This window comes from Musa acuminata, chromosome BXJ2-9, assembly GCF_036884655.1.
Source record: "Musa acuminata AAA Group cultivar baxijiao chromosome BXJ2-9, Cavendish_Baxijiao_AAA, whole genome shotgun sequence".
NCBI classification, from domain to species: domain Eukaryota; kingdom Viridiplantae; phylum Streptophyta; class Magnoliopsida; order Zingiberales; family Musaceae; genus Musa; species Musa acuminata.
Window position 1 is genome coordinate 45,231,212 of NC_088346.1, and position 23,648 is coordinate 45,254,859.

The following is a 23,648-nucleotide window of genomic DNA, read 5'->3' on the forward strand; positions in this document are numbered from 1 at the left end:
ATGAAAATAATCAATTTGCATCTGTAGTTAAATAATCTGTTTTTTAGTTGCTATTCCAATGCTGTTGCGTGAAAATTTTACTGCATTCCATTCTGAAAGGATTCTGCTTGATCAATGACACAGATTGTACCACTTCTGTTGCTACTTGTATCTCATACAAATTGTTTAATCGATAAATATCCAATAAGATTTTCAGATTTGTGGTTGATAGACTTGTGATACTTAAGAAATGAGGCTTGAGATATCGATAGTTGCAGAATAAATGTTGTCGCTTTAGTGAAAATAAGCTTTTAAATTAATATTTTCCAGATAGCAGCCAAGAAATTTGAATCTTTGATCAACACATATTAGTTGAATCAATCTGTGCTCTCATCTACAGTTTTTTCTCCTTTTTCTCGTTCTGTGGATTTTGAGATTGTATGTTGCAAATGAGCTCTGTGTTTGACATTGTTCTCTTAAATTGAGATATCATCACAGGACACTTCTACTTCAATTTATTTTAATCTCAATTCATTTCTTAGCACTCTAAATCTAATGTGGTATTGGGTCTATTATACTTTCTCTCCATTCATCAACAGGCCAACCTATCAACCATTCATTCAACCTCGGTCCATGAGACAACAAACAGATAAAAGAAACTGGCCAGGATTCTACATCTCCTGTTTGTTTGCTTGAAGTAGGTAATGCACAGAAACAACGAACATTTCATAGACATTCTCAAGCTACAAAAAGATGCAGCATCCAAAGATATCGCACAAGGAATTAACTGAATTATACATCGTATAAATACGTAACATTATTCGTATCCACATTAGCCGGTGGTTCAGTACTCAGACAATCTCATCTAATCTGTCTTATATGGTTCTCTGATGCACAATGATCAGTGCCACGCAGAAGCTGAGATTAGGTTTCTGGTCTTCCAACCCAGAAGCAACGCGCCATCTTTCTCCACTGCCGTATACTTATTGGAGTAATAGCTCAGCAGAGTCTTTATCACGGAGTTCACATACGAGCTAAGCGGGTAAGGCTTAAAGCCTGCCATGCTGAGCCTCGATCTCCACTTACCGAGCAGCTCATGCCTCTCCACCCTATCCTTCTCTTCACATGCGATAATGTTAACTATGTCCTTTGCCAGACAGTGCTGCTCCACATCGATCCTCTCCTTGCTATCCCTCTTCAGCGTCGCATCGATTGATTCGAACATTGCAGAGTAGTAATCTAGTGTCTCAATGAAACGTGTCAGGAACGGTGTTGTGTTGGTGTTGGACTCCTGCTCCACCAAAGTTGTCACTTTCGGCGACAATCCCTTAACCAGCCTCAGCAATCCATCGCGAGGGTTGTTCACGTCGACACTCTCATCGGGTGTGTGGTGGAGCTGAAGAGTGAAGTTCACCGCAAGTGCCTCCCCGGTTCTTATGTCCAACATTTCTCTTGTGACCTCAGGCCCACAGACGGAGAGACCTTTGAACTCAAGCGGAATAGAGAACTTCTTGGACATTCCCAACAACATCTTCTCGACCAGCTGCAAGCCATCTCCTTGGGTGTACTCTGCCACTGGATCATTGATCCCCGTGATACGGACATGTGGTGGACCGCCAGGTCTTGCTGCTAATGCCTGTATTAGAGTGACCCATTGAGTCCCTTGAGCAATCTGAAAGTCTATAATGTGGATCCTGTCCTCGTTCTTTAGTGCATCAGCAATTGCTCCATTTGCTGCCATATATCCAAACTTGAAGTAGGGGCAAATGTCATACAAGATCCCCATGTAAGAAAGAAGCTCCTTGCTCTCTGGCTTGCGGGACCTCAGGCCATGATAGATGTTGGTGCCAGAAGATTCGTGTCTTGCCACCAGGCCTTCTAGCATATAAGCACCAAGACGCTGAAGAGGCTCTCCACTGATTGAAACAGCTCTGTGGGCTTTTCCAACTAATAATTCAAATTCCTCAATCTTATTCTCGGATAAAGCTTTAGCACATTCGATTAGAAGCTGTTTCACATCAGGCTGTTTCACATCAGTACCCGATTGTTTCCTCACTTCCCTAACTCGTTTCCCCGGACGGGCTTCATGACTGATATTCATGTGTCCACCAGAGGTATACCGAGGCTGGGGGATAGTAGGAGACTCCAATTGGGTTTTGTGGGTCCATGTCCTTGACCGCTGCTTTGTAAGCTGGGGCTGTTTGTTTTCATTCAACTCAGGATCAGTACTAGTTGTTGGCTTGACAGTATCAGGTGCCATGAGAACAATCCCAAGCTCTTGTAAAGTGTGCTTCATGCTCTGACTGGAAACCACATAAGTTAATCTGATTGTCCTCGGATCTCTGGAAGATGAACTTGGGACTGCTTGAATGCTGTCAAGCCCAGACTTGCTAACCCGAGATGGTTTTGTGAAGCTGTTCTGTTCCTGACTATTGCTTAGCAGAGGGAAAAACTCAAACCGACTTGAAGTAGGGGAGTTGAGTGAGTTGCCAAGAGCTGATTTGATGGAATCAAATGTCCATTCAGTGTAAGAACGATTTTGCAGAGAATAGGATTCACGGTAGATGTCTGCATCAGTAAACCCTCAAAACTGATCAGAATCCATGCTAAACGATGGGCATCAATAATGAATGAGAAAGAGCAAGAACAAACCCTAAAGAAAATGTCACTAAATTCATGTTGGTCAATGAAAATGAAAGAATCATAACTCCAAGATACACACAAATAAAAATGAAGGCAATAACATTAGTTTAATAATAAATAACTTTGGTAATCAGACAAAGGTTAATGTATGGAGGAACCCACTGTTGGGACAAGACTTGGGAGACGACATCGATCCATGCCTTGTGATACGTACAAAGTGCTCATAATGTTAGATTTCAGACAGCACAAATACCTACATATTTCAACTGTTGCACAATTGGTTTTGGGGATATGGCACTCCCCACACATTTTAGCAAAAATGGAAGCTTTGATTCTTCAATTCTCCTTTTCAATTGTAAGTTATACACAGAATGACACAAGATAAGTCTTGCTAGCATATACTCTCTTAACATTTGTGCTATTGCACAGTTTAAGTGCTCCTAAGAAGGCCTAGAAGACATGCTTGCTATAAGGTCATGATATATTATTGGTAACAACAATGGGACTACTGTAATTTGCTTGTCCATAAAATACCAATTTATGAACATGCATCATATGCATCTGCAAACTTGTTTCTAAATGCAAAATTGCACTAGTATGAAAGCACACAATGCACATTACAGCATAAAAGTAGAGAACACACACAAAAAAATGTGGGAAAAATCTAGCATATAAAGCTACCAAGAAAATGTGAAAATGAATTTAATTGTTAATATGCAAAAGGAGACATCTATATATCTACTTTTTATTATTTCACATGTGAAAAATGCAAGATACGAAAGTGGAACATATAACTGACCAGCATATACAATTGTTGTAAAGCAAATTCCAAAGAGAAAACATAGCAACCAAGCATATCATCATGAGAATTTCATACTACAACAAAAAATGCACATGATTCCTTAATAGAAATAAGATAAATGTACCTGTGGATCATAATTGTTCTTCACTACTAACTTCCTTTCAATCTTCTTTGAGAGAGATTTTTTACCTGAACTTGGATAGACTAGGCACTACAACAGAATTGTAGCATAACAATATCATAAAGCATCCATCCTACCATCCTATGTTCTTCTTGAAGCCCAAACCAATCTCCCATACGCTATGTCCTACCTCTTTACTATTACCAAATATCCATCATAAAACATATGCTAAAGGATGGTCTATCAACAGATTGTGTAAGTAAACCAATAAAAATTTCATCCTTCAGAAAACTGATATTGCCTCTGACTCCAGTTATGGGAAATACAAGTTTTTGCATGAAACATGTTTAACATTTAACTTCTTGTGTTGTCTTCCAGTTTCCTCAGTATCTTTTTCCTCTATCTACAATTAGAATGTCTTCATCTTGTGTCTAATAATCATATAGGGATATCTATTCTTTGCTCCTATTCCAACTCTGACAATTGTTTTATGCATACGTTGATTTATGTGAATCCATGCAGTGAAATCAAATGCCTTAACTAAGAGTAAACTTGATAAATGCCTATATGCAGTAGGCCGTCAACAAATATGAAGTATAAGATATTGAGAACTAGATATCCACCTAAGCTAGTAATTAGCTAGTCAAGCCCTCCAACTTTTCTTGTTCATATTTACTGATCTTATACACTGATCTTTTGCCACAAATAAGGAAAATGACTTTCCAGCTACCTGAAGTAGAAAGTCCTTTTCAATTTTGCAAAGATGACCCATTCACGAAATGTTTTTTCATGCTAACCATCATGCAGCAAAGGCTAAAATTACTACATTGGTAGTGATTTGACTAGCATTATAGAACAGAAATTACAACAAGAAGGATGCATGCACAATAACATTTTGAAGAAATTTATTTAACTCTACATCCGTTGTTCTCGCACTTAGGAAGCCTTGGTTGGTGCATTAGTATTGGGGAAAGAGAGGAAAACTCAAAAAACCAAAAGAACACCCAGAGATTAATAATAAAAAACATACTAAAAGGCTGATGCAAGATTAATGTGGTTCGACAAATCATGCCTACATCCACAGAGAAAATCAAATTCTTAGATTAATTACAAGACCCTTAAGTTATCCTCATTCAAGCATAAATTTCCTTACACATCCTCTTACATAAACCCCGAAAAATTTATGCCTTGTCTCTCACCCTTCCTAGAAACCCCATAGAGCACCCTCTCTAGACATCTTAGAGAGAAACGAACACCAAAAGTATTTTTCACATCTTGCTCTCCTCCATTCAAAACCCAAAGATAATAACCAAACCCTAATTATCATGATTTTCTTTCTTCACGAGAACTCCTTGTACTACGATTCCTTATCCCATTGACTCCGGTAATCCCAAAATACTTACCAATCCTAATAATTAGAGTAACATCTCTATGAAAAACCATAAGTGGCTATCCATACAGGTGTTGTTTCTTTGTTGTCCCTTACATTTTGAATGAACCTACATAGGAATGATAATATCTAAAAAAAAGCAACATGCCAAGAGGTCCATTTTTAACTTACATGTTACAAAAAATACGAGCTAGGAAAAAAGGGCAAAATTTGAACAAGTGCATGCAACTCAACAATCGATCTCTAGCACATAGCTCCTCGTCTTCTCCTTTGCTTTGTCCCCTCCCAAGATTTTATTTCAACTATAAGTGATGACTAAAAACTCAGTAGAAACACACTCAAATTGACAACAAGAAAACAAGGAAGAACTCAGTACACGTCAAATTATCCTCTTTCTCCCTCACACAAAACCCAAGTATCTATACAGTAACAAAGATGCAACTCCAAAAGGCAAAATAAAAGACGAAAAGATAACCTTTACCCTTTATCTTCAGCCCGAACTTGAAATGTTTTCCTACCCAAACAAGAATCCCACCACCTACAGCCATCTCCAACCCATTACCCTTGGTCTTCCTTATCAACAAGTCTCAATCGCCAAAAAGATGAAGTGAAATTCGTCGAGAGATCAAACAAGATACACCAACACCGTCAAAAACTTACGCTCAAATGAAGGGGTAAAGATAAGCAATCAAAAACCAAACTTGAGGACGAAATTGTCACACGAATCCAAAAGCAAACCGCTAAGAAAAAACAATTGAGGTCGCCGATTTTACCTTCTGATTCCCCTCAAATCGCTTCAGAATCCAAACTTGGACTCGCCTCTGTTCCTTCTCTCTCAATCTCGCTCCCTCCCTCTTCCACGTTACTTTCTCTTACGGCTTCATATGCCAGCGCACGGCCGACCGTGCGACTTAACGGCGTCTTCAGTGCTCAGGTCAACGTTCCCAAGTCCTAACGCAGCAGCGACGATCACTCGCCGTCCGATCCAAATCGCGCGGCTCTCGGCTCTCGAACCACGAAATCCGCGTGACTGGGCGCGCCTCGTCACGTGACCCCGTGTGGGGACCCCTCCGGACACGCGGGAGGCGTCAAGAGGTGACCTGACGTGTCGCGTGCCACCGAGCTGGCCACCGTGGGATGGACATTCGACGGCGGTGGATCACTCTCTCGAATATTTCTTCTCTTTTGACCGCTTTGACTCCATCCCAACCGTCCGTCCTCACGCGTCCGAGTCAGACAAGGACTGACGTGGTCGTGAGCCCCTTCCTTGGGTGGAACGCGACACGTCAGGTTTGCGTATTCGACGGGTGTAATAATTATCCCCTTAACGGCCACCCGCATCCTACCTGGAGACGAATGCACGCTCGTGGTGGGTCCCACAGCGACCGAGGCAGTAGTAGCGTAAGACAGGTAGACCACGTATGCGATGCTACGTGTGTACACCGTCACACATGCCCAAAAATGATGGCTTTGTTATCATGTAATATATTTTTGATGGGCGAAGAGTTGGAATGTGAATATAAATCAATTAAGGAGGCAAAGTGCATGTATAAAGGGAACTTGAGGTTGACTTTTGTTGTTTGTAGGACCTTTGACCGAGTTAGGCATTGACAAAGTTGCGGCATTTTTGCGTAGGTCCAATGGATAGGTCAGATTGGTCTAAGATGATTAGCTCTGGAGTTGAATACTTTGTTGTTATTATTTTTCCTTACAACGACAGCTTAATAAGATTTTCAAACCCATTTACTGAAAATTCAAAACTACTTCCAAAATTTTTTCCCTCACCGAATATTCCCATAAAATTTTCACACATTTACTAAATTTTGATTTATCAGCAGCATGTATTTTCGCAACATAAATCATGATTTAGGAATTAATTATAAAGGGAATAATTATGTGATAAAAATCTTTACGTCTGTATCTCATAACATAACATATAGTACATATCAGATAAAAACATAGAAAAAGATTGAATGTGACAGCAAAATTAGTGACCACAAATTGAAGCAATCATCAATCAAAACTCGGAGAATATGGACATAAAAGAGTAGGAAAATCGTTAGATACAACTAGTTGACTTGGAAGAGCTAATTATGATGAAAAAGATGTCCACTCAATGTGGCCAGAGTGAGGGAATATGGGCATCAAGTTGACTTGGAAGTAGGGCAAAAGTAGGACCCCTCAAACCAAATATGAGCAAAAAATAATAAATATAATTGATATTTTTTATTTCGAATCAATACTAGTCTTATTTTTGAAGTATGTGTCAAACCAAACCTTTCGATGCTTAAATTAATAGACTTGGAAGTAGGGCAAAAGTAGAACCCCTCAAACCAAATATGAGCAAAAAATAATAAATATATTCGATATTTTTTAGTTCGAATCAATACTAGTTTTATTTTTGAAGTATGTGTCAAACTAAACCCTTCGATGCTCAAGTTAATAAACTTGGAAGTAGGACAAAAGTAGGACCCCTCAAACCAAATATGAGCAAAAAATAATAAATATATTCGATATTTTTTAGTTCGAATCAATACTAGTCTTATTTTTGAAGTATGTGTCAAACTAAACCCTTCGATGCTCAAGTTAATAGACTTGGAAGTAGGGCAAAAGTAGGACCTCTCAAACCAAATATAAGCAAAAAAAATAAATATATTCGATATTTTTTAGTTTGAATCAATACTAGTTTTATTTTTGAAGTATGTGTCAAACTAAACCTTTCGATGCTCAAGTTAATAGACTTGGAAGTACGACAAAAGTAGGACCCCTCAAACCAAATATGAGCAAAAAATAATAAATATATTCGATATTTTTTAGTTCGAATCAATACTAGTCTTATTTTTGAAGTATGTGTCAAACTAAACCCTTCGATGCTCAAGTTAATAGACTTGGAAGTAGAGCAAAAGTAGGACCCCTCAAACCAAATATGAGCAAAAAATAATAAATATATTCGATATTTTTTAGTTCGAATCAATACTAGTCTTACTTTTGAAGTATGTGTCAAACTAAACCCTTGGATGCTCAAGTTAATAGAGATTCGAATATTTTTTTTTTACGAGAAACTCGAGTAATCATTAAAATTGAAGTGACAGTTAATTTACGAGACGATAAGAACCATCAGACAATATAGTTATATCAATCGACATCGATTTTGAAACGGCATCATTGAGCAGCGATGATCACCCTGTGAAAGCAATGCATCGATGTCTTCTTATGACAAAGCATCAAAAGTTTCTTTAGGTGCAATGTGAATCCATATACTCCCAAGAAACAGATTCACGGGTCGCTCGGTCTGTTCTTGACATTGCAGGCATGAAGACATGCCACTGAAAGGTTGATGTGGATGGAGAGCAGAAACAGCTCTGCCTGTCCTGCTAATTGGCTGTGATTGATACGAGGACTGAAAGTTTCAGACAAATTTGCTTGTGATCAGATAACAATTTGGAACAATAAATGAGAATTAAACTCATTGTTTGTTCCAAGTAACTTCATGGCTTACATATTACCACAAAACATGGCAGTAGAGCACTGGGATTGAGCAGATAGAGCTCCTCAATGCTTCCATAGATCCCGATCTTCCCCGCCATCGAATCGAAAGCAGACCGACCTACGAGCTCTTGGTAGGTGTCCAAAGGCTTGTGAACTCTACCTGCAATGACTCTGCAAACCAGCAGTGCTTTCTTCACCGAAGGATCATCTTCGCAAGTCTCGATGGATTCGAGTGCTCTGCCACAAGTGGAAGTCGTAAACACGCCTATCCTTCCCTTGGATTCCTTCTTTGAGGAGAATCCATGTCGAATGATCTGACAAACACTGCACTTCTCTGATGTGCAAAGGCTGGAAGAGCCATTCGAGCCAAGAGAGCAGGCAATTGCGGTGCCATGGAACCGTAAGTGTTCGTTGCCATCGGCCAGGCATCTGGGGTGCTTCTTTGGGAGCTTACTGGCTTTCAGTTTGATCGTCTCCCTGTACTCCTCGAACTGAGCAAGATTTCTTTGCATGTTATGGATCTTTAGGACCCTCTCAATTTGCCTGCAACTGCTCCCTGTGTTTAACCAGCTTGTTCTGCAGATCATTTCTACTATCTTCCTAGAGGTGTCTCCCTCCACAAGTTCGCTCACTGCAGAGATAATATGATCACAGTCCATCAGGATAGATGTGAAGAAAGGAAATATGAGAAATGATTAAACCTATCAGTTCTATGAGGTAAGACGAACATGGGAAATCTATCTGAAAGCATTTACGAGTGTTGATACCTGCATGCTTGGATAGATGGTGTGCCTCCAAGATCTGCCACTTCACAAACATCTTCCCACATTTATGGCAGGCAACAGCTGCAGAGGATACCTGCACATCTGTTTCATGGGAGAACCTTGGTGCTGGAACAGCATGATGAACTGCAGCAACACCATTGCCAGGCAAAGCAGGAGAGAGAGATGAAACCCCAGAAAAGCTAGGAGATCTTCTTGGAGTGCATGAAGGGTTATGTCGGAGAGGATGGTGGACTCCTGGCCATGGTGTCCCAGACCAAACGGTGCCAACATAGGTAGAGTCATGACAGGCTCCGGATCCAGTGATCCTTCTTAGCTCACAGCTTGGATTGCTAAGAACAACCTCATGGGTGATGGGATTCAGAAGCTTACTGCTCCCGGTGGACCTCGGACTGCAACTTGGTGGCTTCAGAAGGTGTCTCTTGCTCCCATGGATCACATCTTTGAGGTTGGCCATGGATCTAGAGCACCCAGACCTTCCTGCCGTCCGTGTCAAGATGGTTTCAAGATGCCCCCTGGCCTTTGAATCATGAACCTCTGATGGCTCAGACTTGCAGTGGAGAGATCTCCTCAAGGCAAACCAAAAAGTTGGCATCTTCTCCTCCTCCACCTCCTTCTCCCTCTTATTCCTTCTCTCTCTTCTGCTTTGGTGCTTCATGGACTCTCTGCATACCTCCCTGACTCTGGAAACTGATAGATTCAATGGCAATCGATCTCAATTGCTTATTTCCTGCTTTCTTTGCCTGAGCTCAATTGGCACCATCAAAGCTGTATCTGTGGTTCCCTTCCTTTTCCATGTGAAGCAAAATATAGTCTCCTCTACACTTGCTGCTCTCTTGGAAACCCAACAGCCATTACAAATCTACTCAAAACACCATTAAACTTAGCACAGACAACGCTTATGGAAGAGTCCACATAGAAACTCAAATTTCTTGCAGATTTTAAGGCCTTAAACTTGTTGAGAAAAGCGACTAACATAGTGGACACTGGCACACGATGAAATCATTTTAGATAATCTACCAAGGAAATGGCTGCTAGCATTTCATTTCACCTCTCACCACAAAAGCTTTAAAGGTCATTGTTCTGTTATGGATGTGTTGTGCCCTGGCGTGTAGGATAACACCAGTATGTGGTACAGCGCTTGAAACAGCAGCCAATATTGTTGCTTGTTTGCAAGTGGCTGGCTGCACACAAAATCTCACCAAGACCTGACCTGATAGAGATGACAAAGGAGCCAGGTCTGGCTCATGATCCATGTCTAACCCAGTCTTATGCACTGTTCATAATTGTACTCTTGTCAAGCTGCAAATCCTGTTTCTGTAAGGAAGCATCATATGTAGAAGCAAAATACTGTGCTTGTTAATTGGTACCGGAGCTAAACAGAGGAAAGAATTCATATACCCATTTAAGAATTATTTTGATGATGGAATCATTATTCAGACAGTATGAAAACTATGTGTGATCTAAGAAAACAGGATGTTTCCTTTGTATCTAACTTTCTCACAAATCAGTTTACATCTCATTAAGTGCTTAGAAAACTCAACCCAGAAAAGAAAAAGGAAATTAAATTGGATTATATCTCTTTGAACTCGAGCTAAAATCATGCAGAACCAGCAGTCATTGGGGACCTCAGCTTCCTTCGGTAGCTGTTCTTGGAAGTACTCAAGCGTGGCCCTCTTGAGATCTGGTGTCCCTGTGAGCCTTCCCTTCTTTCCAGCTCGCAATGGCTGAAACATAGTAGACGATGCAGAACAGCGAATGCACGAAGCACATGATTCCACCAATAAACAGGAAACGAGGATGAGCAAGCCCACAAGTCGGCCTTGACTCCGAATTAGATATTGCTCCTATAATCAACATCGTCAATCCAACGATGACCACAATCCTGACCAATTTGATGAACATGAGACTCGTGCAAGTTCTTTCAGCTTTCCAGCGTAAGATGAGTGGTTTTGGATAAATACCATGAAAGGAGTAGAGTGGCTGCGGCCATTAGCTTGTTAGGCGAAGACCTCCGGAACCCATCCCCGGAGCACGCACAGGGGCACCCACCGAGCACATTCACGATGACATGCGACAGCGCGAGGAGCGCAGTTGCTGCCAGCCCCAACTTGTAGGCCTGGTGAACATGCTCCTTGCACTCGAGGAAGAAGAGCCTCAGGTGCTTCCCCTGCGACAACGAGACTCGATGCTCAAAAGTATACATGACCAAGTATTTGAATCCCTGGAGTACCTTGCTTTGAGCCTCCTCGGCTTTTATTCCGAGCACACCGGCAACTACATCCATGACAACAATCAGCAGGCAGATGATTGCTCCTTCCATTCTGGCCATGGGCGGCAGGCTCGAGCCCTCAAAGATGAGAAGAATGCAATGACTGATTAGATATGGGATTGCTCATGGTGAAAAGTAAAGAGAACTTAGCTGTGTAAAGATGCTTTCTTTCTCTGCCATGGTTCAACCTTTGCTTTGCTGTCTTTGGATTCGTTTCCATGGGGCATAAGGAAAGCTTGGTATCAACGCTCCCATCAATAAAAGCTAGCGTGCCGCAGACAACCTTCGAGGATTCGAGCAAATATAGCGGTCACTAAGCTATCTACTGACATCTACAGTAAAAGAGCTTTTTGCGCTATTCGACGATGGTTTGGTCGTTAATGTCAGACAGCCTTTCTTTAAGATTCTTGTAAGACTAATTATATATATTTACAAAACTAAATTTTTTATATTTATAAAAATAAAATATTTAATTTTATCGATTCCATTATAAAAAATATCGTAGGATTTATCACTGAACACGTGTTGACTTTACCTCACTTCGATTTACCATTAGTAAAATCGACGACGTAAGCAAAAATTATAGAAATTGTAGTGTAACATTTATAAGGATCCAGATACTAAGGATACCTAATTACAAAAAGTAATCTATAATTAACCCATTCTTTTTTTACCTAATTCAGCTCGATGGAAAATTCATTAATTCTTATTCGTTAATGTTTAATAAACGACTGATCGGACGGATATTTAAAAAAAATTAAAATATAGTTCGACTTTGATTTCAAATTCAGTAAAATCAAAACTATCTAACTTGCATTATCAAACACAACCCAGTTTTGATGTCATACGATACAACAATAGTTTTGAGATCGGATCACAGTTGAGAGAACGAGTCATACGACGATGTAGCAACTCTTAAAGAGGAGCACTGCGATGCTCAAGCATTAGATCGGCTGTGCTCGCAGTGGCCTAAATGTGGCCGATTACGCTAAGGGCTGCATGCACGAAGCAGAAGATTCCACCGTAGTACAGGACCTGATGTTTAGTGAACCCACAGGTAACTTTGGAACTTGCATTAGACATCGCTCCGGCGACCAGCAATCCGACTCCGATGATGAATGCGATCCTAATCAAGTTGATCAACATGAGGATTGGGTGCAAAATTCTTTCAAAGTGGAAAACAATAATGAAAATACATATAGAATTAGGATAAATCTAAGATTTTAATATGATTCATAAAATTAGATACATATGGTGAAAGAAAGACAAAAAAAAAAAAAAAATCGAGCAATTTTCTCGAAAAGTATTCATATTTTGAGTATTTTTTTTGGTCGATACTCCATTTTATTTATTACTAATTTTTTTTTGTCAATAGTAAACTGTTATAATGTTTTTTAATAACGTTGCAATGTTTTTATTGAGATACTAAAATCATTATTAAAAAAAATTATTATAATTGACATTATATTATGTTTCCTCCGTTGTCATTACTCATAAACCGTCGTCACGATACTATATTTCTAAGCTTATAGTTGGTTTGATTAAGGTTAAAGCGTTCATTTGAATTATTTATAATGTTTTCAAGTAGATTTTATAGTGTTTTCACTATAGAAAGGAAGAAGACACTGATGAGGTAGAGCAATGCATTGGCTATAAACAACAAGAATTAATGATAGAGAAATGAACCTAGAAAACCTCTGATATATAATTAGCATATATATAATAAACAAACTTTATTTTTCAAGTTTTTATATATTTGAATTCCTTATCTTACAAGAATATTGGATCTGAAATTCAACAATACTTGTCAACCCCATTATTTTACATTATGGCGAGTATTTTTCTTTGTTTTATGCTTCATATAGAAGATAAACATTGGCACAAGCTTCTTTTGATCTTCCTCATGTTTTTTTTCATGTTCATTTGTTCAAGTAGTTTTGCCTTATTGAACAAGATTATCCTTTTTTATAAACATAAGTGATGAAGGCGAAATTTGATTCTGATAAAGTTTTTACTATCTAAGCTAGCAAACACCTTCTTTGTCGTAGAACGAAATTAGTGTAATTTATTCCATCAAAGATTTTGATAGTAAATTATGAAAATAGTAAATGTAAATTGTTTGATAATCTTTACCTAAATCTAAGGAGAAAAACCATAAAATTATTCATCATGTCAAAATAAATAACAAAGTTTGTTTTGGGTTTAATCTCCACTCAAGCACAAATCTTTTTTGTATATTTTTTATATAAATATTTAAAATATTATTTCATCTTATTAGTACTCAAAATGATTTATCAAGTCCTTCTAACAAGATTTAGGGATATACTAACTATTCATAGATTCTTAATTTATATGTTTCTTTTTTTTTTTACAAAATTCTTTTCATACTTCGAATTTATTAGCCATAAGAAATTTCTTCTATATATCCACTATAGTCATTAACAATTTATATTTAAGTGATGTTATCTCTAAAATTATTATAAATACCAATTTGAATTATCAAATAGTTTTTAGTATATTTTGATTTCATTTAACTCATTTACAGTGTTCTCAAGTAGGTTTTACAATACTTTTATTATGATAGCCAAAAAATTATAACAAGCCAAAAAAACTCTTAAGGGATAATTTGGATTTTTTGAAAATTAAAGGTATTATTTAGAAAAAAAAAATCAAAAGAAGATACCGATTGAAAGATATCCAAAATATGAGTATTTTTAAAGTAGATCACAAAAAAAAATATAATCATTGTATTTATTTCAAAGAAACAAAATTCAAGTGTCTATCAATATCAAAAATAAATTTAAAATTATGTTAAGAATTATAATAGTTCAAAAAAATTCTAAACAAAAAAAATATTAAAACAAATCTGAGTTTATATTCTCTACTTATCTTTCCTTTTTGTTATTCATGTCCATCATTAGACACTTTTATATTTGAACATTCACTTTGGACTAAACATTATAATTGCATCATAAGAAGGTTGGATTTAAATACCATGAAATGATTAGAGCAGCTTTAGACAATCCTCGCTGACAACACGAAGACCTGTATGAGCAGAAACATGGGTGTATATGGGCGAGGGCATGAGCCAAAACGAGGAGTGCAGTTGCTGCGAGCCCCAGTAAGTAAGCCTTACGAACAGGCTTCTTGCACTCCACGAATATGATTCTTACGTGCTTCGCCTGTGATAATAATACTCAATATTACTCGAGCATACAAGTCTAGAAACATGATCAAGTATTTGAAGTACTCTTGAGTTGCTCTCAAGCAACATCATTACCTTGCTTTGAGCGTCCTCGGCTTGCATTCCGAGTATACCAGCACCTACATCCAGGGCAATGATCAACAAGCATATGATTATTCCTTGCCATCTTGACGACGACATGGCGACGGGCTGAAGAATACCAAGTGAGGAGGTGAGGAGGTGAAGAGAAGATGAGAAATGCAATGATAATTAGGGTTAATTATAGATAATTCTTTATAATTAGTTATCTTTAGTATCTTGGTTCCTATACTATCAAATATTATATTAAGATTTAACCTCATTACTTCAACAAAATTCTTCATTTTTAATCCTATGAAATTATCTTTTTAATCCTGTATATGGATCTCAATGTCTCACTTTCATAAATATAAAGATCTCAATATAACTTTTGAAAGTGTAAAGACTAGGATCGTAAAAATAACGGGATAATATATAATTAGTCCGTTTGTCCCCGTTTACCCTTTTTAAATGAAATAAAAAAAAATACTTACATTGGAACCTTATTCTTATTGTATTGTTAAATTATTATTAATATTATTATTTTTCTTCCATATATGGATTTTCTCTTGAAGTGCGAAATATATTAATGCGAGACCATTGTTCCAAAAACCTGATACCCTAATTTTTCTCTATAACTATGTTGTACTAAAAATCAAACAATTTAATTTAGCAATCATGTCGAGTGGATATCTTTGAAAAATCTTAAAATCATACGAATAACCTCTATAATGAAAATTTTACAATGAAATTTCATATAGAATGAATATTCATAAAATAACTCAAGTTAGTTAGCTCTTCATGAAATCATGTATGAAATAAAAACTCATGAATGGATAGAAACTATTTCATGATAACAATTCATATGCAGTAAATATATCATGAATCAGTCTAAAAAAACAAAGCTTAGACATGCAAAACCATAAGTTGGCATTCATATATAACATAGACAAAAGTTGAACATCCAACAGCGAGTGAAACTTACCGTCGGATGTGGAGAAACTTACCGTCTCTTACAGACGATGATGACCTGTGTCTACAACCCTCTTGTAATCAAATCCTTCTCGACAAATAATAAGAAGCAAATGGAGGTGTTTGTTGTTCAGATTAATATAGAGGATGAAGGAGAATCATAATTAATGTGAGGAGATTTATTCCATATTAGTTTTTTTCTTAAATAGAAATATATTACGTTATTTTTTACTATAATATTTAAAAATAAAAAAATAAATAATGACTTATGAGATGTGTTCCATATCAATATATGAAAAAAAATAAGAAGTAAATAATGATTGATGAGATGAGTTCTATATCTAGATTTTTAAATAAGAAAAAAATTACATAGGTTATTGAGTAGATTCATCGCACAGATCCTACTGATGAGAATATCTTTCCGCATTAGTATGTGTAAAAATAAAGAATTTCATAATAATTATTCTTTTAATTGATCTGATATTACTATATTTCATAATCAATCCGAACTTCAAACATGCCTAGTTAGCTTGAAATCCAATGCATGCGATGATATGGCATCACTGATACATGCCTAGTTAGCTTGAAATCCAAAAAATATGTTTCACCATTGTCTTAGCTTACGACCTTTAAAAGGAGAGCAATAAAAAGAGAGCATATGTAGTTCTACACTCACCCAACTCTTTAAACTAGACTCATTTCTTTGAGTTATCGACTGACTCAAACATCCGAACTCTTTAAACTAGACTTGTTTCTTTGAGTTATCTACTTGACTTAAACATTTGAGGGGTCATCCTATACACATAATCAATATAGTTTTGTAAGATCACTCAACTCAAAAGGAATATCCTATCACTAGAGGGAAGCAATTAGTTTAGCCGTTGTAAAAGAGAATTCTAGTATCAAATATATATAATTTAGAAAACAGATAAGGTTATGTCAACTTAGCAACACTAAACTAGATCGAGTATTATTGTCCAAAAAAATAAAAAAAGAATATTAGTGATGTAGGACAACTAACACTCAATCTTTTTTATAATAGAGGAAGGGAACAAGTGAGGAAGGAAAATTTTACTAAGGTGAGCGATAAATGAGAAAATGTACTCTAAAGTGCAAATTCTTATGATAAGGATCTCACACCTTCATATGTCTTACATGTGAATGATAAAATTATACTATTTAAAAACGAAATGTACATGCACACTTTTATAATGTGAGAAAAGAACTATTCATTTCATTGTTCTATATTCACTGTACTTTATTACAATATTCTTCTCTTCTCATGTACAAGAAAAGAAAAAAAAATACATAAATAAGAAAGAAGTAACTATTTCAAATCAAATAAATCAAATTTTATTTCCTTTTTATAGAAGATAACATTTTGAATTGGACCTGAAATAATGTTTTCTTTTAATGACAACCTTCCATCTTCATAAAGATAAATATTCACAATATCTTTAATCAAGTTTTATAATTTATAATGACAATCATAGCTTATCATATTTGCTTTTTTTTTTATTCCTTGAGCAATATAGGAAACTAGATTAAAATTATTTTGTATGTTGTCATTTGACAACTTATGATATATGTGAATTAACCTCTAAGCTAATTAAATTTATTCAAACAAAAGATGAATATAATCTATTATATATTGTATATGAAGTGAGTTTTTATATAATTAAAATATGGATCGACCTTAATGATATAAAATTTTAACTAAACCAAAATATCTGATATAAAATGTGAAATCCTTTTATAGTTGAAAAAAAAAAAAACAAAGAGATAATAAGAAAATAAAGTCCTTAATTGGTTCACTATTCTAAGCCCTTTGAATCGAACAAAATCAATTTTAATTTAATAAATATTAGTCTAATTGAATTCACTATCCTAAGCCCTTTCAATGGAACTAAATTAATTTTAATTTTAATTTAAAAACTATCAATCCAATAGAGTTCACTATCTGGTTGAAACAGATTAACTAAACAAACTCAAAAGCCTAATTTTACAAATAATGTGAGTTTAATTTCATAATTATTATCATATCACCTAATTAGACCAAGATTCTAATTTGGTTCAATTGAATTATATCGATTTATTTGATAAATATATATATTTTAAAAGTATAAACTAATTAACTAAACCAAATTAATCGATTTTGAATAGGTTCGATTAGATAGATTCCAATCGGTTACGATTCAGACTAACTTCTTTAATCAAATAAAAAAAAAAGATTCAATTTGAGTTTTAACGATTCCGAATTGGTTTGAACACTCAGCCTTACACGACAAAAGACATACCGAATTGCTAGACATTATTTTTCAACATAGATAAATATTTTTCTCCAATGATAATTAATTTGAGAGTAAACGAACATTTACGTGTCATTTAATTGACGGTAAAAGCCTAGTTGGTATGATAATGATATGGTGCCACCTAGGCCTATCCCGTCAATACGATTATGATATCACTTAAAATGTGTCTAATTAATATGACATCGAAAATGAAAGATTCTCTATTGATTGATAGCATAAAAATATATAATATGCTATACCTTTTGATATTATCTGTTCAGATATTTCTGTTTGATCTACAAGGCACCGTATTTAATCCAAGATCGTTGTCAATCTGCAAGGAGGAACTAGATCATTTCTCTTCTCTTTCTATCATTTCATAGGACAACTAGATGAATGGTTTTGGAAAAGAGTTGAGGAGAAAACTATAATCCCTCAACGCCGAGACAGAGACTGCATCTATGCATGCACTCACTCCCTAGAGTCCCTAGAGGTCCTATCTATTTATAGGCGAGAGCAGAGGGTCTACGATAAGATATTAGGAGATTTTCTCTCATTAAGTTATCTCCTAAAGAATCGTACTTTAAGTTGACTTCTATTTTATTGGCTAAAATATTATATATTTTATCCAATTATAAATGGTCACAAAATCTAACATTCTCCCATTTGGCCCATTAATTGATAAGATATAAAAGAGATATTCAAAATTAAAATAAATAAAATAAAATTTATTTAAAAAATAATTTTACCTAATTGGATTCCAAAGAATTTTGAAAAGTATTTTATACATGACAATGAATTTTAAAACAAGTCAATAAGTCCAATAAACACAATAATACTATATTAAGTCCAACTTCCGATGCGAGTCATAGCGGTTATATTTCATCAATGTAATACTCTCTTTTATGTACCACAACATTATTAGTCTTTCCTAATATAGTCCATAATGACCCCTATAATTTTTCTTGTCAAGATAATCCTATTATTATATTCAACCATAATATGTATAAACATAAATGTAAACAGAAACAAATAACTTTAATAAAGTAAGAAAAATGTCAGTATCCACATAAACATGTATCACCATATTTTTTATGACTTGCTCACAAGCCCCATTCTAAGAATATATTTTTTGAATATTTTACACTATAAGGCTTTTGTCAATGGATCATCAATCATCATAGTGGTGCTCAGGTTCTCAATTGACACTTGTTGTTTATAGACTCTTTCTCTAACCACCAAGTACTTTATCTCAATGTGCTTGGAACCACTAGAGTACTTGCCTTTCTTAGAGAAGAAAACTGCTGCGGTGTTATCACAAAATATCTTCAGCGGCCTGGCAATAGAGTCGATTACACCAAGTTCTGAGATGAAATTTTGTTGCCATAAAGCTTGATTTGTGGCCTCAAAGCATGTCACAAATTTGTTGAATCTCGTATTTTGATGATAAAACCAATTGATATGTGTTTATATTTTTATATGTGTTTTGAGTGACGCAAGATGCTTCGATCAGAAATAGACAATTAAAGCAGAAAAAATCATTTTGTGCTAGAGGAAAACATGTCAGAAGATTGAATGTCGAACCGGTGGATCGGTCGACGTATCGACAGAAGGCTTCGGGCTGTGGATTCGAGCATCGGGCCAAGAAGAGCGGATATTACACCAAGGATATCAGAGTTGCGGAGTCAACTGGCCGATTGGGCAATAGGCCGCAAGAGAGGACGATATGCCGAAGAATCGGACGAAACGTCAAGGGACCAATGACATGCCGGACAACTTGATTAATGCTTAGTATTAATTGTCTAGATCGAAGTATGTTTTACATGTACAGGATTAACTACAATAGCAAGACATGAAGTAAAATAAAGTATTGGAGTCAAGATCGAGATCACATTAGGAGTTCGAGAGTTCGTCGGAAGTCTTAACGTTTATCGGAAGTTCTGGAGGAACCAGTCGAGAAGTCTCAAAGCTTACCAGAGAAGCTCATCGAAACTCACCAAGAAGATCATCGTGAAGTCTAGGAGCTTGCGGGGAGTCCGTCGGAGCATCGCCAAGGGTTCATCGGATGTTTGTTGGAAGTTCGTCGGAAGCTCGCTAGAAGAATAGACATATGGACTTGTTTAGCTTAGCAAATATCTTAGGATTTCGTAGTTAGTATATAATTGGGCTTGGATTTGGGCTAACCCAATTAGGGGCCAGCTATGCCCATGTAAGAACTATGTTGGGCCCAATAAGAGGTCCAAACAATGCCCCAAGAAGTCTCACCGTTGTGGCACAGTCTTCGAGACTGTGTTACCGTCGGTTTGGGCAGTTGTACCGCCCTTGGCAAGGTGCCAAGCGGTGGTACTACCCAGCACTGCACCTCAGGCGATGGTATTGCCCAGGGCAATGTCAGTGTCAGATTGACACTGGGCGGTGGTACCGCCCGTGCCCGGGGAACTCGGGATGGGAAAGCTTTAAGCTCTAAGTTTGAATCAACTTGAAGCCTATAAATACCCCTCCCATCCCTAGTTAAAACACACAAGCACAGAGATATTAAAAGTGAGAAAACACTGTTGTGATCATAAGTGAATTCCCTCCTCTAGCTTATACTTAGATTTTTGTAAGAGTGCTTTTAAGGGTTATCTCCTAAACCCGGTAAAAGGAGAAAAGAGATATAAAAGGTGATTAGCCTTCGCCTATTGAAGGAAGGCCTCTAGTGGACACCGGTGATCTCGTCGAAGTAGGAAGCTAAAAGTGGATGTATGTCACATTGACCGAACCACTCTAAAACTTGATTTGCATTTACTTTGAGTAACTTTCTTTTATAGCAAACTGCCTCTCCTCCATACTGTGCTTTAAATACATCTACATTCACTTTAATGTAAAACATTTTCTAAGATCAGCTTTCTACGAAGACTTTATGAAATCTATATTTTTTATTTGTGTGATTTATATTGCTGCAAATCACCTTAGTCTTCTCTTGCATTTTCACTTAAGACTTCAAGCTCAAATTCCTTCCGAAACGAATTAAGTTGAAATCATTCCCATTGAATCAGCTTTAATCGAAACAAGGTTTTTGAAATAGTGAAAGTTTTCCGCTGCACTAATTCACCCCCCCCCCCCCCCCCTCTTAGTGCACTTTTGATCCTAATAAAATTTAGTTTCCATTGTTGATGATGCAATAAACGATTACTTTATACTTTTTCAAGAAATTGCTCCACCAACTAACAAGAATACAAATCCTGAAGTGGACTACCTACTGTCGAGGTAATTTACAAAATCAACATTTGAATATCCTATCGCTACAAGCTAATTTGATCTCTTGTATGTGAGCATATAATCTTTCGTACTTTGCAAATATCTCATTATTTTCTTTGCAGCTTTCCAATGTTCTATTCCTGTGTTGTTTTGGTATCTTTCCAGCATTGCAACTGCAAAACTGATATCTGGTCTTGTATAGGTTTGAGCATATAATAGACTTCCAACTACGCACCCATAAGGAATATTCTTCATTTGATTTTTTTTAAAGTCATTTCTCGAACATTGGTTTTGATTGAATTTTTCATCTCTAATAATAGGTATATCATTGGCTGAGCAAAGCTGCATATTCAATCTCTCCAAGATACGATTAATATATCTTTTCTGAGACAATCATAATAATCATTGAGATCTATCTCTGAATATCTCAATGCTAATAACATAGGCTGCTTCATTCATATCAACTATCTTAAAGTTCTTGTTGAGAAATATCTTGGTTTCGTGCAATAAACCAAGATCACTAGTAGCAAGTAAAATATCATCCACATATAAGACCAATATAATAAACTTGCTTCCACTTACCTTTAGATGTATATACTAATCAACAGTGTTTTCCTCAAATCCGAAGGAAGTAATGGTATTATGAAACTTTATATACCATTGTCTATAAGCTTGTTTAATGTCATAAATGGATTTCTTAAATGTACAAGCCCAACCTTCTTTTCTCTTTTCTATGAATCCTTCAGGTTGTTCCATATAGATTTTCTCATCCATATCACCGTTCAGAAATGTTGTTTTCACATCTATCTGATGCAACTCAAGATCATAATGAGCTACTAATACCATGACGATTATCAATGAGTCTTTTTTAGAAAATGGAGAAAATGTATCATTATACTCGATACCTTCCTTTTGAGAAAAATCTTTGGTCACAAGTCTAGCTTTATATCATTCGATATTGCCCGTTAAGTCACGTTTTGCCTTAAAGACCCATTTACAACTAACTCTTTTACAATTATTGGGCAATTCAACGAGATCCCAAATACCATTTTGGACCATTGATTTTAACTCATCTTTCATTACATTATACCATTTTTCATAATCGTTACTTTCTATGACTTGTGAAAATGATAAGGGGTCTTTTTTTATTCCTATATCATAATCTGATTCTTGTATATATACCACATAATCATTAGAAATGACATATTTCTTTTTCCTTTGAGATCTTCTTAAATCTGCCAATTGTGATTATTCTACAAGATCATCAACTGTGACATCAACATCATGTGAGAGTTTTTTTTATGTTATTTTGTTTTTCACCCTCATCAATACTCTCATTGATTTGAGGAATAACAATCTCTCGAATATGAGATGATATGAGAGAATTAACTTGAATCTCCTCAATATCAAAATTAATCCTTCGAGATTTTTCACTTCCACTTATTTTATCATTTTCTAGGAATTTTGCATTACCAGATTCTACTATCCTCATACTATGATTACGGCAATAAAATCTGTATCCCTTGGATTTTTTTGGATAACAAATAAAATATCATGAAATAGTTCTTGGATCCAATTTCTTTTCATGTGGATTAAATACTCTTATCTTTGTAGGACACTCCCAAATATGTAAATGTCTTAGACTAGGCTTCCTACCAGTCCATAATTGAAATGGAGTTGATGAAACTGACTTATTAGGAACCCTATTTAAGATATACATAGCTGTCCTAAGAGTTTCACTCCACATCGACTCAAGTACAGAGGAATAACTCATCATGCTCATAATCATATCCATAAGAGTACGATTTCGCCTTTCAACAACACTATTATGTTGTGGCACACCTGGTAATGCATATTGAACACAAATACCCTATTGTTCTAAGAATCCAGCAAAAGAACCAATATTCTGACTAGATCTATCATATCTGTCATAAAATTCACCATCTCTATCAGATCTGATAATTTCAATTTTTCTATCTAATTATATCTTGACCTCATTTATGTATACTTCAAGATTATCAATGACTTGAGACTTTTCATGTATTAGATAAACATAGTCATATCTGGACAGAGCATCTATAAATATGATGAAATACCTTTCTCCACTAAAATAAGGAATTTGAAGTGGTTTGCAAATATCAGTATGAATAATCTCAAGGAGTTCTTTACTTCTTATGGTATTTTTCTTTATATCTTTAGTTTGCTTTTCCTTAATACAATCTATACAAACATCAAAATCAATCAAGTCTAAATGTTCTAAAATATTATTCTTCACTAATCTTTCAATTCTTTCCTTGGCGATATGCCCCGATTGCCTATGCCATAATATAGAAGATATTTCATTATTGAAACTACGTTTCAATCCAACACTTGATTGTAAGGTCATTAATATCTTTGTAAACTCA

The 23,648-nt window shown here is 36.0% G+C and overlaps 3 protein-coding genes and 1 long non-coding RNA gene across 7 annotated transcripts; 1 reads left to right on the forward strand and 3 right to left on the reverse strand.

The window, feature by feature from the left end:
- Nucleotides 1-748: 748 nt before the first annotated feature.
- LOC135623603 (chitin-inducible gibberellin-responsive protein 1-like) lies at nt 749-5,838 on the reverse strand. Of its 2 annotated transcripts, none has more exons than XM_065126754.1 (2): nt 5,709-5,838; nt 749-2,547 (listed from the first exon to the last, which is right to left on the reverse strand). In XM_065126754.1, exon 2 carries the CDS (start codon nt 2,273-2,275, stop codon nt 881-883), a length of 1,395 nt encoding a protein of 464 aa, XP_064982826.1. In that variant the 5' UTR covers nt 2,276-2,547; nt 5,709-5,838; the 3' UTR covers nt 749-880. The 2 variants fall into 2 exon arrangements, with proteins under 2 accessions (XP_064982826.1, XP_064982825.1); XM_065126753.1 differs by lacking the exon at nt 5,709-5,838 and adding an exon at nt 5,417-5,692.
- Nucleotides 5,839-8,313: 2,475 nt separating this feature from the next.
- LOC135623605 (uncharacterized) lies at nt 8,314-10,324 on the reverse strand. Its single transcript, XM_065126755.1, has 2 exons — nt 9,192-10,324; nt 8,314-9,055 (listed from the first exon to the last, which is right to left on the reverse strand). The coding sequence occupies exons 1-2, from the start codon at nt 9,862-9,864 to the stop codon at nt 8,424-8,426; spliced, it is 1,305 nt and encodes a 434-aa protein (XP_064982827.1). The 5' UTR covers nt 9,865-10,324; the 3' UTR covers nt 8,314-8,423.
- On the forward strand, nt 8,700-9,393 carry LOC135623606 (uncharacterized). 2 transcript variants are annotated; one of them, XR_010491446.1, is made up of 3 exons: nt 8,700-8,824; nt 9,007-9,141; nt 9,263-9,393. It is a non-coding gene; the product is annotated as an uncharacterized LOC135623606 (long non-coding RNA). The 2 variants fall into 2 exon arrangements; XR_010491445.1 differs by having other exon boundaries at nt 8,802-8,903.
- A 346-nt stretch (nt 10,325-10,670) lies between the features above and the next one.
- On the reverse strand, nt 10,671-11,715 carry LOC103998882 (protein VASCULATURE COMPLEXITY AND CONNECTIVITY). Of its 2 annotated transcripts, XM_009420489.3 has the most exons (3): nt 11,440-11,710; nt 11,171-11,376; nt 10,739-11,091 (listed from the first exon to the last, which is right to left on the reverse strand). In XM_009420489.3, exons 1-3 carry the CDS (start codon nt 11,536-11,538, stop codon nt 10,869-10,871), a joined length of 528 nt encoding a protein of 175 aa, XP_009418764.2. In that variant the 5' UTR covers nt 11,539-11,710; the 3' UTR covers nt 10,739-10,868. The 2 variants fall into 2 exon arrangements, with proteins under 2 accessions (XP_064982828.1, XP_009418764.2); XM_065126756.1 differs by having other exon boundaries at nt 10,671-11,091; nt 11,171-11,715.
- Nucleotides 11,716-23,648: the final 11,933 nt, after the last annotated feature.